General features: G+C 38.9%; 1 protein-coding gene across 5 annotated transcripts; it reads left to right on the top strand.

Annotated features, from left to right (window-relative positions):
* Nucleotides 1-9923: 9923 nt before the first annotated feature.
* Nucleotides 9924-18001, top strand: LOC121991962 (receptor-like serine/threonine-protein kinase NCRK). 5 transcript variants are annotated; one of them, XM_042546044.1, is made up of 10 exons: nucleotides 9924-10463; nucleotides 10675-10803; nucleotides 10918-11025; nucleotides 11617-11724; nucleotides 11990-12262; nucleotides 13746-13987; nucleotides 14398-14697; nucleotides 15629-15865; nucleotides 16314-16541; nucleotides 17411-18001. In XM_042546044.1, exons 2-10 carry the CDS (start codon nucleotides 10734-10736, stop codon nucleotides 17735-17737), a joined length of 1893 nt encoding a protein of 630 aa, XP_042401978.1. In that variant the 5' UTR covers nucleotides 9924-10463; nucleotides 10675-10733; the 3' UTR covers nucleotides 17738-18001. The 5 variants fall into 5 exon arrangements, with proteins under 5 accessions (XP_042401978.1, XP_042401981.1, XP_042401982.1 ...); XM_042546047.1 differs by having other exon boundaries at nucleotides 11999-12262; XM_042546048.1 differs by having other exon boundaries at nucleotides 12011-12262.
* Nucleotides 18002-22025: the final 4024 nt, after the last annotated feature.

The following is a 22025-nucleotide window of genomic DNA, read 5'->3' on the forward strand; positions in this document are numbered from 1 at the left end:
TGATCAAGCAGGTATTATAGATTCGAGACCTTATTCTTGTGGCAACTGGGTCAGTGGGAAATGCTATGTAAAAGTTAGTGGATTGGTTTGAACATGACAGAGGCATAGCTAGGACATATGACTTCTGAATCAGCCCTGTTGGACAATCTTATAGCCAGAGATAGAGGGAAAAGATCTGAATTTTCAAAAAACTAAATTCAAACTTATCTAATAATCTCAAACTGCCAAGCAGGGAGGGAAGAGGGAAGAGCTACTTGAGATGGCTAAGTTGGATGAAAAACTAGGTTGCCTTATATGCCCGAGTGTAGACTCCCGACTGTCGAGTCTAAGTGTAAACTCCCGACTCTCGAGTACAAACTCTCGTTTGTTGAGTCCAAGTGCAGAATCCCAACTCCTGAGTGCAAACTCTCGACTGTCGAGTCTGAGTGCAAACTCTCAAATCCCGAGTGCAGACTCCCAAGTGGCGAGTCAGAGTGTTGAGTCCTAGTGCAGACTTCCGACTCCCGACTCCCGACTCTCATGTGTAGACTCCTGATTCCTGACTTTGAGTGTAGACTCCTAAGTCTAAGTGGAAGAAAGAAAATGTTGAGGTCTATTTTTGAGCAGTTTTCTTAAAACAGATTCATCCTCCTCTAGCTATACTTTGAGGTTATGATGGATGTCTGTTTCCTAGGATACAATAGTAGAACCACATACACAACCAAGTACTGGTTGTTCATGATGAACTAAGAAAGTACTTAATTGCTATCATAGAAAAACCACCGAGTAGAAATGCACGACAGAGAGAAGATTTAGGGAATGAAGGTGGATGGAGATTCTCTTCTTTACTATAACTTTTGCTTCTAGATCTCACTCCTGCTGAAGACCATGGTTTTTTTATATAGGAGCATCATCCTTCATCTACATTGAATGTTAAATAAAGGTCATTTAATGTCCAAGGCTTAATGATAGTCGTCAGCCCTCAATGGTCAACCATTACTATATGAGAGATTACGAAATCATCATTAATACTTTTGTTCATATTTCTATTACATTCTTGAGCAGCAAGAAAAAAGAATCCATGTGGTAAAATATTGGTCGTTCTACTTGGGTAAATTTTGTCTCGGTCGATTTGACATTCGGCACGCGGAGGTTGTACTAATACATAAGTCAACTTGGTTTAGTACAATATGGGCCTTGGATTTTTCACCTCCTATGAACTCACGCGTGAGAAAGAGTGTCGCTCCTCATGCACTTGTTCATATCATACATGCACGTGAAACAATATAAACCAATACTAAGGCAATGAAACTTCTAATGTGAGACTAAAATCCTATTCATAATGAAGTCTCCTTCCACCTTTTGTTTTCCATTTACATTTCTAACAATCTCTCACATGAATGAAAATAAGGTATATGATAAAATTCAGCAGTTGAGTTCAGTACAAGGCATATAAGTTTTATTATTTGAACCGGCTCTTGTGAAAATTTATTTGTTTACTAACTGACAGTAGATATGATGTCATGCCTCAGAGGTATGTCTGTCCGATAATCGGACAACATCTCCCCCCTTAGGACTACATATGAAATTTGAATACATTATCACAAGGTTGTATAAATATAATAACTACAACCCACACGGCTGAAAACGATCACAACAACACAAGATAATATGCAGTCAACACGGCTAGAATAGAAACACAGCAAGAAGACATAAGATAAACTACATAAACCATAAAACGACTGACTAAGTGCCGACACGGCTTAAACACAACAAGTACAAGTACCGGAAATAAATACCCAACTAGACTCAAAGTTCACATACAGGTGAATTATTATAGAAACAAGTCCAAAATTCTGAAACAGAATCAAAATGCAAACCAAACGTGAAAAGCTCTCGATGAGATATAGGACTGGCGGACAAGATCTCTCAACGACTCCATGTAACTTCTATCTGCTACATAGGAAAGAAAGTATATAAAGGGGTGGTGAGTCCAATGACTCGGTGGATAATAGAGATAAATAGTACATGAATAGAATATATATCTAGAGATTTAAAGGTATATAGTCTCATGGAAAATAATAACAAGAATAACAGATGTTGTATGTATGTGAATAGAGAAGAGGTGGAAGAGGGAAGAAACTCTATTATACATAGGACTTTAGTCCCACATTCGAAGTTTTAAGGCACATGCATTGATGATGTGAACAAATGTATACGGAGAGGTTCATTCTCTCGTATGGATGTGCAGGGGGTGCAAATTTAGGGCCCGGATTGCACTGAACCAAGTTGACTCATGTACGAGCACGACCTACACGCACCGAATGTCAGACCGGCCTAGGCAAAATTTACCCAAGCTCACTAGAAGATCTCCTTCTGACGAAGTAGCCTCTTACAGCAGTTTAAGTACACAAACACAGAGTAGAACAAAAAATGAATTGAATTACGAGCGTTATTCTGAACTACTGAGACAAGAGCTTTATTTATAGTCTGCTGGTCAAATCTGATCGTTTGCTGACGTGGTAGCTCCAGGCGCCCAGAAGGGGTCTGTTGGTTGGATGTGGATAAAACTTTATCCATGTCAATAACGGTTTACAATGGATAAACTTATCATAGTCTGGGTGCCTGAACGTGACTTACGTGTCCCCGATCAATGGCTCGTCAAGGAGGTCCAGGTGCCCAGACTATCAACACTGAGTTGATTGTCCAATTTTCCTCCATTCTCTTGGGTGATTTCGGCCATCCAAAATTGGGCTCATCCGAACCCATGTTTTGGCTTTCTCCTCGAGCAATCTTTCACTGCAGCTTCTCATCCCTCCAAAACACCACGTGTTTCCTTCTCGTCTGCCAGCGCACTCTTCCCAGCACCTCGTCCCTCGAACGTACTAAGCTTGTCGACTCTCTTTCGTGTCATCCTTTTCACTAGCTACGTCTTTCGCTTAACTTCTTGTGCTCCTAATTTCCTACACACTTAGACACCATGAATCAAATATACAAAGGATCTAACTTAACTTGGTTAACCATATCAAAACTACCTTGGGGTGCTTACAGATGATTAGTCCAAGCGTTGCATAGTTACTATCCTTACTCAACCTTTGAGTATAACATAATAAGTGACCAACCAATACATGTCAAAAAAGTATGTTAAATCTCATCATTTCAGTTACTCAAATATCCATAATAAGAGAATGACAATCTAAAGTCCAAAGGGTCACTTAACCTCTTGACTAAGGTTTAAGAGTCTGTCCATTAAGAGAGTATCATCACAACTCTCATAATCATACTCATAAATGTCCTCTGACAAGTGTCGACAAAAGCTCGAACACTCTGATATGAAATATAGACTTAAAGACCTTGGATAAATGATCATATAGTCAAGGTGTTAAGCTACTTGATGAAGACAATGTTAGTTGAGTTGACTAACCATTGTCTTGTAACCCTTCACACTGCACTTGCTCTACTTAAGGTTTAGGAACCTCTAGTGACGAGCTATGCACACAATGGTAGAGGAGCACTATCATTAAATAGCTTGTTGAAATAACTGTCAATTGATGTTGTCCCTCGAAGATCATTATCTGAAATTTTCACTCAGTAATGGTTGGATTTCATAGGTGCAAGTTTGATTTCTTACAAAATCCTAATGAACCTTGGGTGAACAAGAAGATCAGTAGGAGTGTGGTCGTATTCCTAGTATTATATATTGATGACATATTGTTTATAGGAAACAATGTACCCTTTCTACAGTCAATTAAATTTTGGTTGTCCAAGATATTATCTATGAAAGACATGGAAAAATCAACCTATATCCTTAGGATTAAGATCTATATATCGACAAGGTTACTTAGTTTTTCAAAGTCTACATACATCGATAAAGTGCTAAAATGATTTAGCATGGAAAAATCCAAGAAATGTTATCTTCCCATGTGACATGTGTAAGTCCCCCAGGTTAGTTTTGATGTGATCAACCTAGTCAAGTTAGGTCTTGTTTGTATTTGATCCTTGTGTCTAAGTGTGCAGGAGATTAGGAACACAAGAAGTTGAGCGAAAGATGCAGTTAGCAAGAAGGATGACACGGGAAAAGGAGCTGACATGCTTGGTGCATCCGAGGGACGAGGTGCTGTGGAAGAGCACACGGGTGGACGAGAAGGACATGCGCGACGTTCGAGGGATGAGAGCCAGGAAAGAAGCCTGCTCGAAGAGAAGGTCGAAGTTGGATTCGGATGAGCACAACTCCAGTTAGTCAGAGTGTCACCCACGTGAAAATATTAACTAAGGAGTTGATTTACCTCATGGAAGGCGCCTTCGATAAATAGTATCGAAGGTGCCTTCCAGCCTACAGAAGACGTCTTCCAGTGATCATTAGTCGAAGATAAAGTTTTATTTTCGACGATAAGATTTCTCTGATTGAAGGCGTCCTAAACTCTATTAAAGGTATCTTCCAACTTCAGATAGAGTTTTCCATGGGCTATAAAAAGACCCCTGGAGTTAAGAAATATTAAACAACTTCTGTATTAATCTCCTAGCAACTTTATGAGCTTTTCAAAGAGTGTAAGAGGTTTCTTCGCCTTCATCAAAGGAGATATTTTTAGTGAAGTTTTGCAACCGTCTTAAATTAATAGCCACCTAGGTTGTAACCAAGTAAAAATCCTAGTCTTTTACTTAGTTCTTTTTAAGTTGTTATTTATTATGTCATATTTTGCTAACTAATATTATATCCCTGTCAAACTAGCTCAAGATTCTTCTAACTTATTTTTAGAGTAATTCACTCCTCCTCTTACCAACCTACCTGCCCCAACAACATGGTGTTGGTGCAACGGGGGCCGACAAGAGGGGGTGAATTGGCTAAAAAATAACTCTTTTTCGTTCTTTTGATTTGATTAGACTAGCACAACTAAAATAAACAAAATTAAATAATAATACCGAACAATTAATGAAAAGGAGGTAAAGTAATTTACAGTTACAACCTATGTGGTTGTTAATCCAAGGCGATAAAGAAAGGTCCACTAGTCAATCTCCTTTGTTGAATATGGAAAAGCATCTTACACTCTTTTTTTAAGCTCAGAAAATACTATGAAATTGAATACAGGATTTGTAGTTCAATTGTTGAATATTTTCTAACTCCAGAGACTTTTTTATACCTCCTGAAAAGTCTTATCTAAGGGTGGAAGGCGCCTTCAATAGGGTCGAAGGCGCCTTCAAGTGGAAAACTCTATCAATCTTCAGCTAACGATTAGGGAAGGTGCCTTCAACCGACTAGAAGGCGTCTTCCAAAAGGCAGATTATAGAAGGCGCCTTCAAGCCATGGAAGGTGCCTTCCAAGAGGCAGATTAGTTCCTTAGTTGATCTCTTTGCTTGGGTAATGCTCTGGCTAAACGGAGTTGAGTTCACCTGAACGCAACTATGACATTCTTCTCCAGCAGGCTTCCTTTCTAGCTTCTCATCCCTCGAACGTTGTGTACGCTGTTCTCGTCCACCGGTGTACTCTTCCGTAACACCTCATTCCTCGAATGCATCGAGCCCATCGGCTCCTCCCATGTCAACCGTCTCGCTAGCTGCATTTTTCGTTCGACTTCTTGTGTTCCTAAGTTCCTACACACTTAGACACAAGAATCAAATACATAAGACTTAACTTAACCGGGTTGATCATATCAAAACTAATCCGGGGTACTTACATGTGAGATTTACCTTTCTAAGTCAATGTGCCCGAGCACATAAGATGAAAGGATTCACATGATTTAGATCTCATATATGTAAGATATAAGATCAATCATGTATGTTATATACATGACCCAGTATATCGTACGCTCTGAATGTCATGAGTAGATATTAATCGAATCTAGGCATGAATCGTTGGATGGATATCAAGGTAATTCTTAAGCACTAAGGATTTGTTCTTAGTATATGAGAGGGGTGATATGATTATATGTGAGTATACTGATACCAGACTCAAAATGGACAAGGATGATTCTAAGTTCCAATTTGGATACGTATTCACCTAAAATGGAAGCACAGTTAGTTGGAAAGGTTCCAAGCAAGAAATCATCGTAGATGTTACCACTGAGGTGGAATACATTGCAGCTTCTAAAGTGACAATGGAAGCAGTTTAGATCATAAAGTTCGTCACTGAACTTGGATGAAGTTCCAAGCATTATTAAAATAGTACTAGTTTACTGAGACAACAATGAGACTATTGATCAGGCTAAGAAACTCAGGTTTCATCAATGATCTAAACATGTGATTTGCCATTATCACTTGATTAGAAAGATTAAAGTATGAATGAAATACAAATCATGAAGATTCCCACTGAAAGGAATCTAGTGGATCCTTTGACAAAACTATCTCAAAATAGGTTTGAGAGACATGTAGACGCCTGTGATATTGGATACCATAGCGATTGACATTAAGCCAAGTGAAAGTATGTTATATTTGAGAGGTGTCCTAAGATAATTACCTTATGATATGTACTATTTATTAGATAAATAAAAATTCACTATTTGAGTGCACATTCACTATGTATTTGATTGAATCTTAAACTCTTTTACTGAATATCCATAATACAATTCATAATATGAGAGAACTTGTATTTGAATCACAACTAGTGAGCATCTCTACATGTGTAATTATAAATGTATTGAAATATTCCTTAGTCGATGAATTGATAAGTTCATATATCATCGATTCTGTGATATTAGCATGTGTTATATTCCTTGGTTTATCCAAGCAGCTGTTTCTCACTAGTCAGAGATATTAGGATGTCGAGAGTTAAACGTGGATACTAGTTATAATAACTAGTTCATTAAAGTAACCTACTATGAGACTTCATATGGTTCTATACATATATAGATATGTCAATAAAGATCTCATTGCAACTCGAGTATAAGTTTCCTTCGACTTGAGGTATTCAAGTCATCTTAGTCATGAAGGCTTATACTTTAACATCTTAAGCCAACATCTCTGAGTTGAGGTGTGGATCCGAGATGATTAAGCATAAGTTGAAGTATTTAAAGGTGTTTGAATAGCCAACAAAAGATTCACCACTCCTTGCGAAGAGACGTATATCCTATAACCACTTGTTAGGATTGTTACTCAAAATCTTTAGCCAAAGCATCAAATGTCAAGAGTATGAGACTCTTGTACACATGTTGGAGTAATTTGAATTCGCAGGACAAGGAAATATTACTTGGGCTAGGTGTGACGTATTTAGTCTAATAGAGACTGACACATAAATCACGTCATAAACCAATTGAGTATAAGATGAGTGAAAGGAATCAAACATGCATAACTCACTGTAGTTGTTGAAAGATTCAGAAGTGGTCCTGTAATCAACTGTTTAATTTTCCAATTAATTGAGAATTATGATGTACTACTAGATGCTACTCATTATCGTTCCATAATTAATGGTTAATTATTGACGACCAATGTAACCAAAAACATATAAGGTCACACATTACGAGTTTATCCAAGAAACTTAAAACAAATTTAGGAATTGGATTCTCAGATCGAGAGAGATTGAGTCTGATTGGACTAGATAAAGGATAAATATGGAAAGAGTTTGGTGTAACAAAAGTATGGTTGGGTCACGTCTTTTGAAGACGACGTGGACATTCTTTAGTTTAATTAGTGAACTAAATTGATTTGATTTTAATTAAAACCAAATAGTTTGGTTTTAAACCAATATAATTTGATTTTGAATTAAATTTAAGACTATTAGCTTGAACTTTGGATTTGATCCAAACCCGATAGAAAATGTATAAATATGTTTGGGTAGAAGACATTTTAAGAAGTTTTCTTTCATGAAAACCTAATAATTAGGTTTGGAATTCTCTTCTCCCTCTCCTCTTCTAGCCACCGTCGCCCAAGGACTCAATTCACATTGGATTGCTGACCGTGAACAGCGTTGCTGATTGGAACGTGAAGTCAACTCAATAAGCTGATTCAACGTTGCTGATCACGTTGTTGGCCAAGCTTCAACACGTTGAAGAACAATGGTTGCTCCTCCGACATGCATGGTTTCTGATTGGGTGGCTTCTCCAAGCATCAACACGTTGAAGAGCAATGGTTGGTCCTCTCCAACTTGAACGTTGCTGATTGGGTGGTTCTTCCAAGCACCCAAGCTATGTTCCGGCCAAGTTTCTTGCCGCCCAAGCTGTGGTTCTGTTCTGGTAAAAAGAGGGATGTGCTGCTCCTACTTCTCCGCCCAACCAAGAGCTGTAACGCCGGCTCAAATTGTTCAGCCGCTGCGAACTTGATGTCCCCTTTTGGGTAGCGAGGTTTCGACCTCCAAACAACAGCCGTATGGCTGCCTTTTACCTTGCTTGGTACCGACAGATTGTAATTGTTACCGGGTACAAATTATACATGATCTCTATCTCGGATCATTTTGTCTCTCCACTTCGGCTAGTATCGAAGCGACTTGAGTTCTGGAAGTCGTCTTGACGAAAGCTTAGCATGAATATGAATAAAGGTGAGACTTCTAAGTACTGCTTGATTGATCCCATTCCCATTTCACATCGATCATTTTCGAATGGCCTCGATCTAGCTTCACCCTTGGAGTCAAGAACAATTGTATTTTTAATAAGGAATAGTTTGACTACGAGAGGATTTGTAAACAAGTATAAATATATATTTAATATTTATTGAATGTTGAGAGTATTTCTAATAGCACATTGCATCATTCATATATATAATTTACCAACGTCGTCTCTGAGAGTTGATCTTCTGTCCCACTATTTTAATTGATTGATTTGGATAGATCTTATCTATTTATTAAATGGGGTCTATACAAATCAATCAATCAACCTCTATGGTTTATTCTCTGATATTTAAAGTACGGATTAATCCTCTAATATTTAAAGTGCAGATACGATTCTAGTATTTCAAATTTATTTTTGATGTTGTGTTCTTTTATTTTTTTTTTCCTTGTGATTTGATTGTTCTTTTCGGTTGATCTAAAGTTATTTAAGGAAATTAAATATTAACTTTCCTTAAAAGGCTTTGTCTAGTCGGTGGTGATTGTTCCCATATCCAAGAAGGTCATGTGCCTCGCCACGTCAGTACTGGGAGTCAATTTTGGAAACTAATATTTAATGAAATTAATAACCTAGGTGATTTGGATCGAAAGTGTTAAGTTTCGCAGGAGATCCAAGTCTAAACCTAAAAGAACAAATAGATTAAACTTTGGATCAAACATGTAAAGTTCCGCAGACGATCCAAGTTTAATTTAAAAGAACACATGGTAGCTAGGTAAAGGTTCAGACCTTTGTACAAAATTTTTGTACAGTGGAACCATTAGGTTTACCGAGTAGTTGATTTACTAATTTTAACCAAAATTATTAAATAAATAATTATATAGTATTTTTTACTAATAGAATATTAAAGGTTACTTTTAAAAATTATTAAATTTTAAGTGCATCATAAAAATTATCATAAAAAATCCTCTAAAAATAATTTCATACCCTCCTATATCTATCTTTATTCGTGAGTAAAAATGAAGAGGACGTTCTTTATTATGATTTTCATCAAAGGATCCTAATTTAAATAACATTCCTTCCATTTTTATTTTAAAATTATTGTAATTCTAAAATTATTATCGAAGCAAGCTCCGTTGAAAATAGTTACCCATATAAATAACAATAATTTGTTTAAATATAATAGAGAGTAATTTTATTACTAATAATTTTGATTAAAAATATTATAATAATATTAGATAAATTTAATTAGTTGAATTAATTTTGGCTTTCAAAAAAGGTTATTTTGATATGATTACCTTCCATATGTAATAATTTAATGAAGCAAGAGCTTAGTTATAGCAAAGATGTGCTATAATAGTGAAATGGTATGGACCGTGATAAGAATTTCATTATTTTACTTTTTTTTAAAAAAAACAAACTTATACGACGTCACTCTAATAAGTTCCTCTCTGTGTTTACATTAAATTCGTACGAAAAAAATTTATTATTTAGCCACAACAGAGCGTGAGAGAGAGAGAGAGAGGGAGAGACGGAGAGTGAATGGAACCGTTGAGCAGTTCGAAGTTTGAACACTTCGGAACGATTTTTAGATTTGTTTTCGTTTTTTATTAGCTCTTTCTTTGTTGTTTTGTTCGATCGGAGGGGGTTCTGAATCAGTAATTCACGCTCGATCCGTCGCTATCGAGTAGGTGAGCAGATTTTTATGGCTATTTCCGGCGAAGAGCACTGATCGGGAGGCCCGTTCCAGTTCCCTCTCCACTCTGCCCTCGCCTCATCGATTGCGGCCTCCGGCGATTCCAGAAAGCTTCCCGCTTACTCTTCGATTAGGGCAGCAATCGGCCACTCCGCCTAACGCATTCCTTCTCCTTCAACCTGTTCGTCGATATGACTCCCCGCAAGCTCCCGATTCGGCAGAGAAATTATCAGTTGCAGTTCGCCGCCTCTCGTGATTCAGATCGAATCTAGTGTCCTCTTTTCCTTTTGAGCCTATTGTTGAGGATTCATCTTTTCAAGGTTGTTCTGCTACAATTCGAGTCTATTTTCTGTCATAAATTCTGATTTGTTCGGTATTTTTTGGGGGTATTTTGGAATAGTTCATCTTTACTTGTGACTGTTTTTCTATGATCATGGTGCGAGATGAAAGAAACAAAGATCTTAGTCAATGATTAGTGTTACAGGTTGTTGTTTCACTGTTTGTGCTAAATAATTGCCTACATTTATACAGACACTTGATGGAAGTGTAGGGTTTGATGTCTCACCAAACGTAGTGTTGGGACTAACTTGATGGAATTTCACTGGAGAGTAGCCTTGGCTTGTATTAGTGTGGTTCTGTTGGTCCAGCTCACGACTTGTGGTTAGTCTAAGTTTGTCCTCAATTGCAAGAGTTATGGGGTGATTCAATTCATCCTTTGTTTTTGGTCTTGGGTCGATGTGCCACTAAATTTGGTTGCATATTGTTTGTTTACAGAGAGTTCGTTGGCTCAACCGAACAGTCTAAAGTGGACGTGCATTTGCAATGCTGATCCTCTTGAAAATGCTCCTGCATTTAATTCCTCCTCTTGTGGTTGCATTTATGGTATGTGCAACCTATGCAAGACTTTCTAATTAAACTATGTGTCTGCATTTATGGTTTGTGAAATCTATTAAATACTTTCTAATAAAACTAGAAGTTGGTTGATTCTATTCACATTATTGACTGGATTATAAATAGGCTTTGAATCATTACTGCTGATAATATCCAAAGAATAGAAAGGCATCCAGCTTGCGTGGATATAAGTTTAACTTGTGGTTTCCATGTCATATGCATTTTTCTATTCCATTCACTTCTCGTGCTAATAGGTTTCTTGAGGCAGATTTGTCTTGTATTTATGGCAAGAAGGGATTCATGGTTTATACATAAAATCTAAACATCTATAGAATCAATTGTGTTATATATTAGATTGATGGGGATTTGTTCCAAACTCCAGAACAAATTCCTATTGCAATGTCGGGATCAATCAGTCTGTTTGCTTGATGAATAAAGTAATAGTAGGAGCATGTGTATCTCTACACTTTTCAAGATAAACAAGACAAGCAACAAAATTGTTTGTTTCAAGAGCTTAAAAGTTCTATGCATGCTTTTTCCTAAAAAAGATGCCATTTTAATTATTAAAATTTTCTCTGACAGGAACTACAGATAGAATGACATGGAATTGCTCTTGTTCAACACTCAACCGTCAAGCCCCTCGGAACATTCTTCATAACACTAGTTTCTCTTCCTGCAATTGCACCTTAGGTTACTTTTTCTCATCTGCCCAATTAAAGTTATCTCTGCTGTAGCTTAAAAATAACTCAAACTGAAATTCACTCAATGGATAATATTTGGGGAGAAATAACCAACACCAAACAGTTGACACTGACACAGCTCGACGAAGCTGATAATTTGCGATAACAGATATTTAATTGTATGTTATCTTAATACGTTTAGTTTGCTTTATTTTATTTTATGAATTAAAATCCTTATTATCTTTAGTATGCCGCTTCTTCTATGTCTTATATAGATCTTGCAGGAACACCTGCAGTCTCAGAGAAACATCTCTCTAAGAAAGCTCTTTTGATTATTGTACTTCTGTGTGCTGCATTTGCAACTGTTGCATTGGTAGCATTGTCTACATACTGTTTCTATTGCAACAATAGACTTCCCATGCAACTATCACAAACTCCATCAGTAAAGGATACGAGTTATAACAGTTCAGCAAACTTGATAAGTCATCGATCTGCTCAATTTCAGCCATATCAAAGCAAAACCTGTTTCTTCCTCAAGCCTATATCAGGTAAAGTGTAAACTTTCACTTAATTCCCCATTTGGAACACTAGTACAAAATTATTCATCCAGTTGATTGGTTATGGTTCTTAGCTTCTTGCGATTAGAGACCTGCCAGGAATCAAGTTCTATTAATCTCTTGTCAACAACCTAATTATTATCGCATGCATATAGAGCAAAGTTAATTTAATCAATTCGACAAAATGCCCCACTAAATTCACAATAGTGGCTAATCGATAAGACATTTATTTCCACATTTCTTACTGCACATTTAGTTATTTACAACTATAGTGAAATATTAAAAAAAGAAGCAAGAAATTCTAATTAAGAAAATTAAAAATGATCTAAGCGATCTAAATATTACTATGTAATGATAAATAGAGTCTAATGGGGATAAGATCCATGTAATAGTTGGGGCTGAAATGGCTTGTTGTCATGACTTGCCCACATGTTAGGAGTGATTCATTAAATTTGTTTGGTCCAATCGTTAGCTTTAATTGCTTAACCAGCCCCAGTTAAAATTAATATATGATCCTCCTTCATTAGTCCACAACTCTCCATGTAGTGTATGATCCTCCATTAGTCTACAACTCTCCATGTAGTGTATGATCCTCCATTAGTCTACAACTCTCCATGTAGTGTAAGTTAGGGCATCACAATCACTCCACAACAAGAGATATTGGACTGAAATGTTGCCAAATTTGCTCTGATGCCAACTATTACATTCTCCCTATATAATCCCATTAATTTTGTTAGATTCAACCACTAGTCCAAAATGCTTAAATCCCAGCTAAAATTCATAATCCTGAGCTAATAGTAGTTCATTCTTGTAAATATATAAACTCTCATGATTAATCCACGACTCTTCACGTGGGACTTTTTAAAGAAGAAAGGGCTATGCAATTGTAAATAAGCTAAATAGATGCTAGGATAGTAGGGGCACAACAACATATCACTTAAAATCACCATTGGGGTAATGGTGGGGAGGACCAAACTAGTGCAGTAGTACCAATCAGCCATTACCCATCGAGGTGGGAGACCGGAAGAAGATGCCTCGACGAGCAAAAATGAACAGATCAAGGAACAGAGGGGATCATCGACCAACCATCATCCAATTTCTCGGAGTCCCTAGGCAGCCCAATGCAACAATAGTGAACGACCATGTAGCTTGATCGCCAATCGACTTGGTGGTTGAAATTCAGTTGGCGAGATGAATGCTAGAATGCAGGCTGTAAGGCAAGATTTGTACATAGGAGTAAAGGACTATTTGGTGAAGCAACCATCAAGTCATGGAGCTATAAACACTGCCTGGAAGGAGGGCAAACTTCCATGTCAGCTTAAACTAGGGTGTTGATGTGTTGTTGATTAAGATAATCTGAAGCCACCTCTTTTGCTAGCAAATTTCACTTCGAAATGCCAATTCAGTTTCAATGTGTTTTTGCTCTTGCACCTATATTGGCTTGTCACTAATGGGAAAATTTTCTATGTTGCAGAAATCATACAAAAGCTTCCTTTCATGTTTGGAAGTGGAAAGGGAACTTTATCCGGTGTAGTTATCCAATTTTCCTATGTCGAATTGGAGCAAGCTAGTAAAGGATTCTCAACTGATAACCTCATAGGGATTGGAGGGAGCAGCAATGTCTATCGTGGAGAGTTAAAGGATGGAAGAATGGTTGCTATAAAGAAATTAAGACCATTAGGAGGGTCAGAAATTGATCCTGAGTTTTTGCATGAGGTATTGTTTGAATACATGTTTTATATTTCCTATTACTTGTTCATATTTTTGTCAGTGATCTAATCATATTAGTGATGGTCTAATAAATTTACAGAATTTTTTATTATTAGATTCGTTCTAGATTTTGCCATCTAATTGTGTTGGTGATCAAGTTGATGTAGCATGCGTATCCCCCAAAAGTCAAACTCTCGACCAATAAGGATCTCAGCCTGTTTTCAAATCATCAATAAAACCAGTTCTATATAAAATAAATGTCCTAGCTTATCTCTAAAAATATCTTACAATCTCTTTTTTTAAAAAAAAAAAAAATCTCATGTTGTAGCAAATTGGGGATTAAAGTCATTGATAATTGGTGCCCTAAATGTATTATCAATTTCTCATTTTTAATTTTTGAAACCTTCTTTGTACAGATTGAACTCATATTGAGGTTCAACCATTGTCATGTGGTGCTTTTGCTTGGGTACTGTATAGAAAACCAAGGAAGGCAATTAGAGAGGCTCTTGGTATTTGAGTATATGTCCAATGGGAACTTGAGAGACAGTTTAGATACAAAACAAGGGAAAGAAGCAATGGACTGGGAAACACGTGTGCAAATTGCATTAGGTGCTGCAAAGGGTCTGGAATATCTTCATGAAGCAGCTGCTCCCAGGATTCTGCATAGAGACATCAAAACCACCAACATTCTTTTGGATGACAATTATAGGGCTAAGGTGAGCAAGTTTCCTTGCACTATCAAACATGGTTTGCTTCTTTTTTTTTCTCCTCTGCTTGATTTCCTCTTTAATGAAGATATTCAGCATTGTGAGACAGAGCTCAATGACATAAAAAATCCATTTAGTCCAATCCAAACTGAACTACACAACTTGATCGAGCATTTTTTTTTTGTTTCTTCATGCAATTACCATTATGTATGCAAAATAAATATCCAATTGATTCATCATTGCTGAAGTGTTGTTGGACTTAAAAACAATCATGAAACTAATTTATCACTATCATAGTAAGTCTTGCTCATTATGAACAAGGGACAGAGACATCAACAAATTGTTCCCTTAGTAGAATGAAATGGAACAAAACAAAATAACTGCCTTGCCTAATTTCTTTTCCTCTTATACTTTTTTCATAGTTGTTCTTACTTGAACTTCAAAATATTAATATTCTTCAAAAAAAAAAGAATAGAATTTATTGTTTGTTTAAGTTCATTGGTCAACTACTTATATCAAAAGGTCAAGCTGTTAGGAAACGAACCAATTTATACTTTCATACTTCACTCTTCATATGTGGGCGGATATGCTTCTATTGATTGGCATCAATTCATATATTTATAACTTCAATATAGTTGAAGCAACTTGGAGGCTTCAACTAGAAACTTGTATTGCCATAGCATTTTTTAATTTGCCTCTGTAGTCTTCATGCAGTTGTTTGATGCACACGTTTCTTAGATTTCATGCAGTTGTTTAATTTAAAATACAAAATTTGACACACTACTTGCTCAGCCGAACTTCCTAGGGTTGTTAGAAAATTCATTTTGTTTCACTGCTGCGCTCAATGGACAAAATTTTTCATGCTTGCTTTATTTTCACTGATTATACAACTTTAAGTTCTGTTTGATGTTTGAATAGATAATTTTCTCTCATCTTGCAGATAGCTGATCTTGGTATGGCTAAACAACTAATGACAGATGATCTTACTAGTTCTTCCAGTTCTCCAGCAAGAATGCTAGGGACATTTGGGTATTTCGCACCGGAGTATGCCATAGTTGGAAAAGCATCGCAAAAGTCGGATGTATTTAGCTTTGGAGTGGTTATTCTTGAGTTGATCACTGGTCGCAGACCTATTTTCAAAGCTACAAATAAAGGAGAAGATAGCCTTGTGATATGGGTAAGTTTCTCAAGCATCATACACCATTCTATTTTTAGAATTTGAGCATATTTAGCATTAAACAAGCTTTACTTGTCAAGTTCTCCATTGGTGAATTCTGAGATCTCTTTTTTCCTGAGCTTGTGAGATCGTAGACCCATTCCATAAATTAAAGCACATATATTCCTCACTGTTATAGATTGAAATAACATTTCTGGTAATCGTCCTTGTTGCACACTAAAAGCATTTTGGAGAAACAACATTCTAAGATCAAAAGGGGATTAGGTTTTCATCAACAATGTGAAATAAAAGCAAGTAGGTCAAATTACCAGTTATTGCTATCATCGCATGGTAAATGCATTGTCTTACTGTAGTCAAGCATCTTGCGAACCAACTTCATGAGATTTAAAGGACTCAATTATCATCAATGAAAATGCAAGTCATTTTTGATCTTAAATTATGATTGCAGGCAACAAGTCGTCTTCAGGATAGCCAGCTAGTTGTCTCTGAGTTACCCGATGCAGTTCTAAGAGGAAAGTTCCCTGAAGAAGAAATGCAAATAATGGCTCATTTAGCAAGAGAATGCTTGCAATGGGATCCAGATTCAAGACCAACGATGAGCGAAGTTGTTCAGATTCTTTTAACAATTGCTCCTGGAAAATCTAGAAAGAGAAATATGCCGACAAGTCTTGAGTGGGTAAATAATTCACTTTCTGTGCTATTCAACATGTGTTTGAAAACTCTTGCTGCATATGAATACACCATCTTTCACAATTCATGCATTCTTCTTTCCTTATGCGATGCAACTATTTTCCTCATACAAACAAAATTCAGCTACTTCACTATATTTGATGCAACGCTAGAGAAACAACATCACAGAGAAAGTAAACAATCTCATAAAGAACAACTAAAACACACTAAGAGGAAATAATATGCAAAAGATGATTAATATGAGAGATTGTGAACCCTTTAAAGACTCCAACCATTCAATGAAAGAAATAATTTCATACCTAGAAGGACTCAATCGGAGTAGGAAATAAACCAAAGTATAAACTAGGAAATGAATCAAGTTAAATTAAACTTCTATACAATTTTAAATGGCATTATTATTAACCTTTAAAAGACTTGTTCTCCTGAAAAAATCTATCAAAACAAACTAAATTATTAACTTTTAAAAATAATAATAATAAGAGACAACTCATAAGTTAACATTTATATTTTTGTGTAGAGATCCAGTTTGTTTCTGATTCATGTCATTTATGCATGTCGGAATCATAATATTATGAAATAGTGAACCTATTGTGCAGGGTAGATTGGTTGAATTAGATCAACCATTTTTCATATAGAGATGTTTTATTATTATGAAAAAGTATTTCCTATTTATTCCTTGTAATATCCCTAAGAACCAAACTCAAGATACTCTGTTCCCTGAACCAAATTAAGAAATTGATTTATTCCATTTCCTTTCTTAGGAATAGTTATTTCCTTCCATTTCATTCCACTAAACTCAAAAGAAAGGGGAGAAAATTGTCTTGCTTGGCATAATTTTGTTTTGCATCTCTACAGAGTTCATACGCCCCCAGTACCAGGGAATCCAGCCTAATTCAAAATACAGCAGTTACAATTGAACGACATGAACCGAGTGGAGTGAGATCTGCTCGATCGCATCCTCCCCGTTCCATGTCAATACCAATTGAACAACAGTACTTGTGCAAAGAGCACCAAATAGAGTTGGAGATAGAGCATACTGATAGACTGATACCGTCGAGATCAAACTCATGGAGTGGGAGGTCCTCGGAAGACGAAATTGTGGACATGTTCGAGCCTTGTTTTGAATCCTTTAGACAGGCAAATATGGCACCCTCCCTGTTCCATGTTGATACAGTTGGATGAAACTTGTGCAACATATACCAAATGAAGTTGGAGGCACAATGCGATTATGGATCACGGTTGAAAGAACCAATCTGTCTGCGCGGATTATAGGAGTTGAAACTAGCAATAGCAATGATTTGTTTTTTCTATTCTTAGATGTCCTACAATTTTTTATTTGTTTGGGGAGTTTAGAATGAGGCATTCGTGTTTGAAGTCATTGAAGGGAATAGTGTTATTTTTTATTAATATCTACAGGGTGCTGCATACACATTGTATTTCTGTTTATCCTGATTTCTTAACAAGTTGGCTTGAATCATCGATAACAACTCATGTGGGCAATGGATCATGATCGATAGAGATGACTCGTTAAGCACATGATGTGGAGTCAATTAAGTGCGGGTCAAACGATGGAGGTAGTAGTCAACGTGGAGGTCAAAGTTGAGGAGTTCAACGTCAGAGGGGTCGAGCGGATCTCTCCTGCAATGGTTGATTAGGCATGTATTGCTCGACCGGCATAGGGCCGGTCCAAGCAAAGGGCTCGTTCAGCCAAGATCATCATACGACAGTCATGAAGTGGAGGAGCGTGCGGACAACCGAAGCATTAGCCCGGTCGGGGTGGGTGGGGCAGGAGACAAACCATCGAGACCTGTTGCCATGTGGAGGAGCAGCCAAGTCCGTCTGAGCAGAGGTGTACTCAGCTGAGCGGCTATCTTTCTTGGCCGAGCAGATGGATCACTAATGTATCCTTCCGGGAGATAGTGCCGCTGACACAAGACATGGTCAACAGGTGGATCATACGATGAAAACCTCTATTGTTTTATCAGGGATATACATGCCCTGTTAGGATATGGTGTCAGAGGTACTTTCCTGACAGGTCCTTTTAAAGGACAAATGGGAGAACGTGCCACGACCAATTGGAGAATGTACTCATGTCTCGAGAAGCGTGCGCGTCGCCCACCAGAGCACTATATAAAGGGGTCTATGCACTAGCGAAGGTACGCATTATTTACTATTCACGCCTGTGTCTATCGTTCTTCGTCTTTTTCCTCTTTCCGGTGACTGACTCGAGTGTCGGAGGGCCAATGCCGGGGACCCCTTCTTTGGCTCGGCACTGACGTTTCTTGTGCTTGCAGAGCAGAGCGAGGTTCACACCCAGTCAACACAACAGCTACATCCCAGTCAACCACCTCTATGATTTTCGGACAGAATCATATTGGCGTCGTCTGTGGAAACGTAGCCTGCATCCGAAACGCGAAGATGGAGGACGCTGGACGACTCACCACAGTGACTTTGATAAAGGAGGAGTTAGATATGCTGATACAAAATCGAGTGGCAAAAATGGTGGAGCAACAACAACATGCGTTGACCGAGGCCAGGAACAAGAGCCCACGACCTCAGTATCGGGTCATCAAGCCTGATATAGAGACCGAGCGGATCATGTACCCGTTCGGGGACAGAGTAAGAAGCCGACCGACACGTACGGAGACGCACCCAATGCGCTGATCTCCTTCCATCAGGCACTATTTCATACTCCATCAAAGGAGTTAGGCTGAGCAGATGGGGAATGAGCATCCTCTTTGAACGATGCATCTGTTCGGGATGCGCGGAAAGGGAAAGCACCAAGGAATGATAATTCGCCCGAGCGGATCAATCAACAGTTCTGACGAGGGATCTTGGATAACCCTTTGCCAAATCACTACACTCCGCTGACGATCGAGGAGTACAATGGAACAACCGATTCGGATGAGCATTTGGCCAAGTTTGATAACACAACCACACTTCATCAGTATACCGACGGGGTGAAGTGTCGGGTCTTCCTCACGACCCTCTCTGGATCGGTGCAACGCAAGTTCAAGAGATTACCGAGCAGATCAATTCATAGATTCAAAGACTTCTGAGTGGCGTTCTTACATCACTTCGCCAGCAGCTGCCGTTACCAGAAGATGAGCGTTAACTTGTTCGCATTGAAGCAGGGACCCAAGGATGCATTGAGGGCCTACATCACTCTCTTCAACCAGGTGGCCATGGATATTCCATCAGCCTCTTTTGAAATATTAGTGAACGTCTTCGCCCAGGGGCTCACCGAAGGAGAGTTCTTCCGCTCACTCATTCGGAGGCCACCGAAGGACTTCGACTATCTGCTCAGGAGGGCCACGAAATACATAAACATGGAAGAGACCCAAGTAGCAAGAAAAAAGGAGGCATCTGAGTAGCGCTTGAACGGCGACCACCTAGTAGCCATCAATCACCCAAGGGGCCCCGAGCGGTAGGAGCACAACAACACTAGGAGCCAAAAACGCATGCCGTGCAACATGTGGAAGTCGGTCGCCCAAAAGCTACAAAAGGCAAATCATGAACGCCACTGTTCTGCTCCTTCCACCAGTCAACGACACACAATACACACGACTACTACGACCTGACACTAATCGCGAGCAAACCAACTCCATGGGGATATCGCCATCGATCATCATCTCCCGATCGACGTCATAGGCACCGATCAGCCGGCCGAAGGGATGAAGAAAGAACTGTAGAACCATTGGCAGGCTAGAAGGGGGGGTTGGATATCCTTGCATAAAATCAAAACAAATCCTTCTCGGGCTTAAAAGAACACTTGCATAAAACAATTAAATAAACTAAAAAAGTAGAGGCTCAGAGGATTTACTTGGTTACAACCGGGGAGGTTGTTAATCTAAGGAATGGAGTAACATTAAATCTTCAAGCAGAGAAGCCTCTTTACAGTAGTGTAAGTACAAAAAATGAGAAGCTAAATGAAAACTAAGATGCATATAAGTGTTGATGCAAGAATGCTTGTTGTTCTTTAGCTTCTGGACAAAGATTGTATTTATAGCCTTGGTCGGGGTGTCTGGAAGAGTTCCAGGTACCTGGAGTGGGATAGAATTCTATCCCCGATGCGTCGGTCAAAATCCATTGATCATGTAAATTTTGTGGTCCGGGCGCCCGGAATGGGTCCGGGCGCCCGAACCCTAAAAGTCAGCATGGTTGACTTTTCCAATCTGGGCCCTCTGCTTCGGCTCTACTCGCCTCAATCTGGGTCTTCTGCTCCGGCTCTGCTCATTTGGCTGATTTCGGCCATCCCGAATAGGGCTCACCCGAACCCAACTTCCGGCCTTCGAGCAAACTTCCGCTCTGACTTCTCGTCTCTCGGAAATATCGCGTGCCTCCTTCTCATCTGCCCGCGTACTCTTTTGCAACACCTCGTCCCTCAGATGCACCGAGCCCGTCGGCTCTTTCCCGTGTCGTCCTTCTCACTAGCTGCGTCTTTTGCTTGACTTCCTGTGCTCCTAAGTTCCTGCACACTTAGACACAAGGTTAAACACAACAGGACATAATTTAACTTGTTTGATCACATCAAAATAACCTTGGGGTACCAACAAGAACGACGGCTGAACCACGCCATCGTCGAACCCAAAGAAGAAATAGCACAAGTTCCGCCCGAGCTTTTGCTGAACGGAGCCGACCCTCGGCTTGAGAAGAAGAGAACCGAAACAACGTCACTCGTGAAGAGATTGGAATGATTGTCGGTGGGATGACCGGTGGTGACTCAAATCGAGCAAGGAAGTCGCACACTCGGCGACTAGAAATACATGTTGTTAGATGTAGCATGGAGAAGGATGATGGGTCTGAGATCCACTTTGGCCCTCGAGACTTAGAGGGAGTGGAAATGCCTCACGACGACGTCTTGATCATCTGGAAGATAATCGCTAACTATATCATTCACCTAACTTTTGTGATACAGGTAGCTCGGTGAATATAAATATATAATATTCAAGGAGACGTTCGATCAGCTGTAAATTGCCCGAAGCTAGTTGCTGCCAATGATGACCCCGCTTTATGGGTTTACAGGCAACGAAGTAATACCGATCGGTCAGGCTCGGTTGGCCATATCGCTCGGAGAGGAGCCGCTCAAGAGAACAAGGATCACAAACTTCATTGTGATGGGTGTGCCGTCTGCCTACAATGTGATATTGGGTCGACTGGCCTTTAACGAGTTCCGAGTGGTGGTATCTACTTTTTGCTAGAAAATAAAGTTTTCGGTGGACAACGAGGTGGGCAAAGTTAATGGCGACCAGTTGGCCGCTTGACAATACTACGTCGATATGGTCAAGTCCGAAGCAAGAGGCGTGCGGAAGGCCCCATGCTTGGAAGTGAATGCCATTAAGGAACAACCTTCCGCGCTAGTCTACGAGGAAAAGGAGGAAGTCCAAAATCATCTCAGCCGATCGGAGGCAACCACCTTCATCACGGTCGACCTGACAGAGGAAAATATAGCAGAGTTGGTCACCTACCT

This window comes from Zingiber officinale, chromosome 6B (assembly GCF_018446385.1).
Source record: "Zingiber officinale cultivar Zhangliang chromosome 6B, Zo_v1.1, whole genome shotgun sequence".
Classification (NCBI taxonomy): Eukaryota; Viridiplantae; Streptophyta; class Magnoliopsida; order Zingiberales; family Zingiberaceae; genus Zingiber; species Zingiber officinale.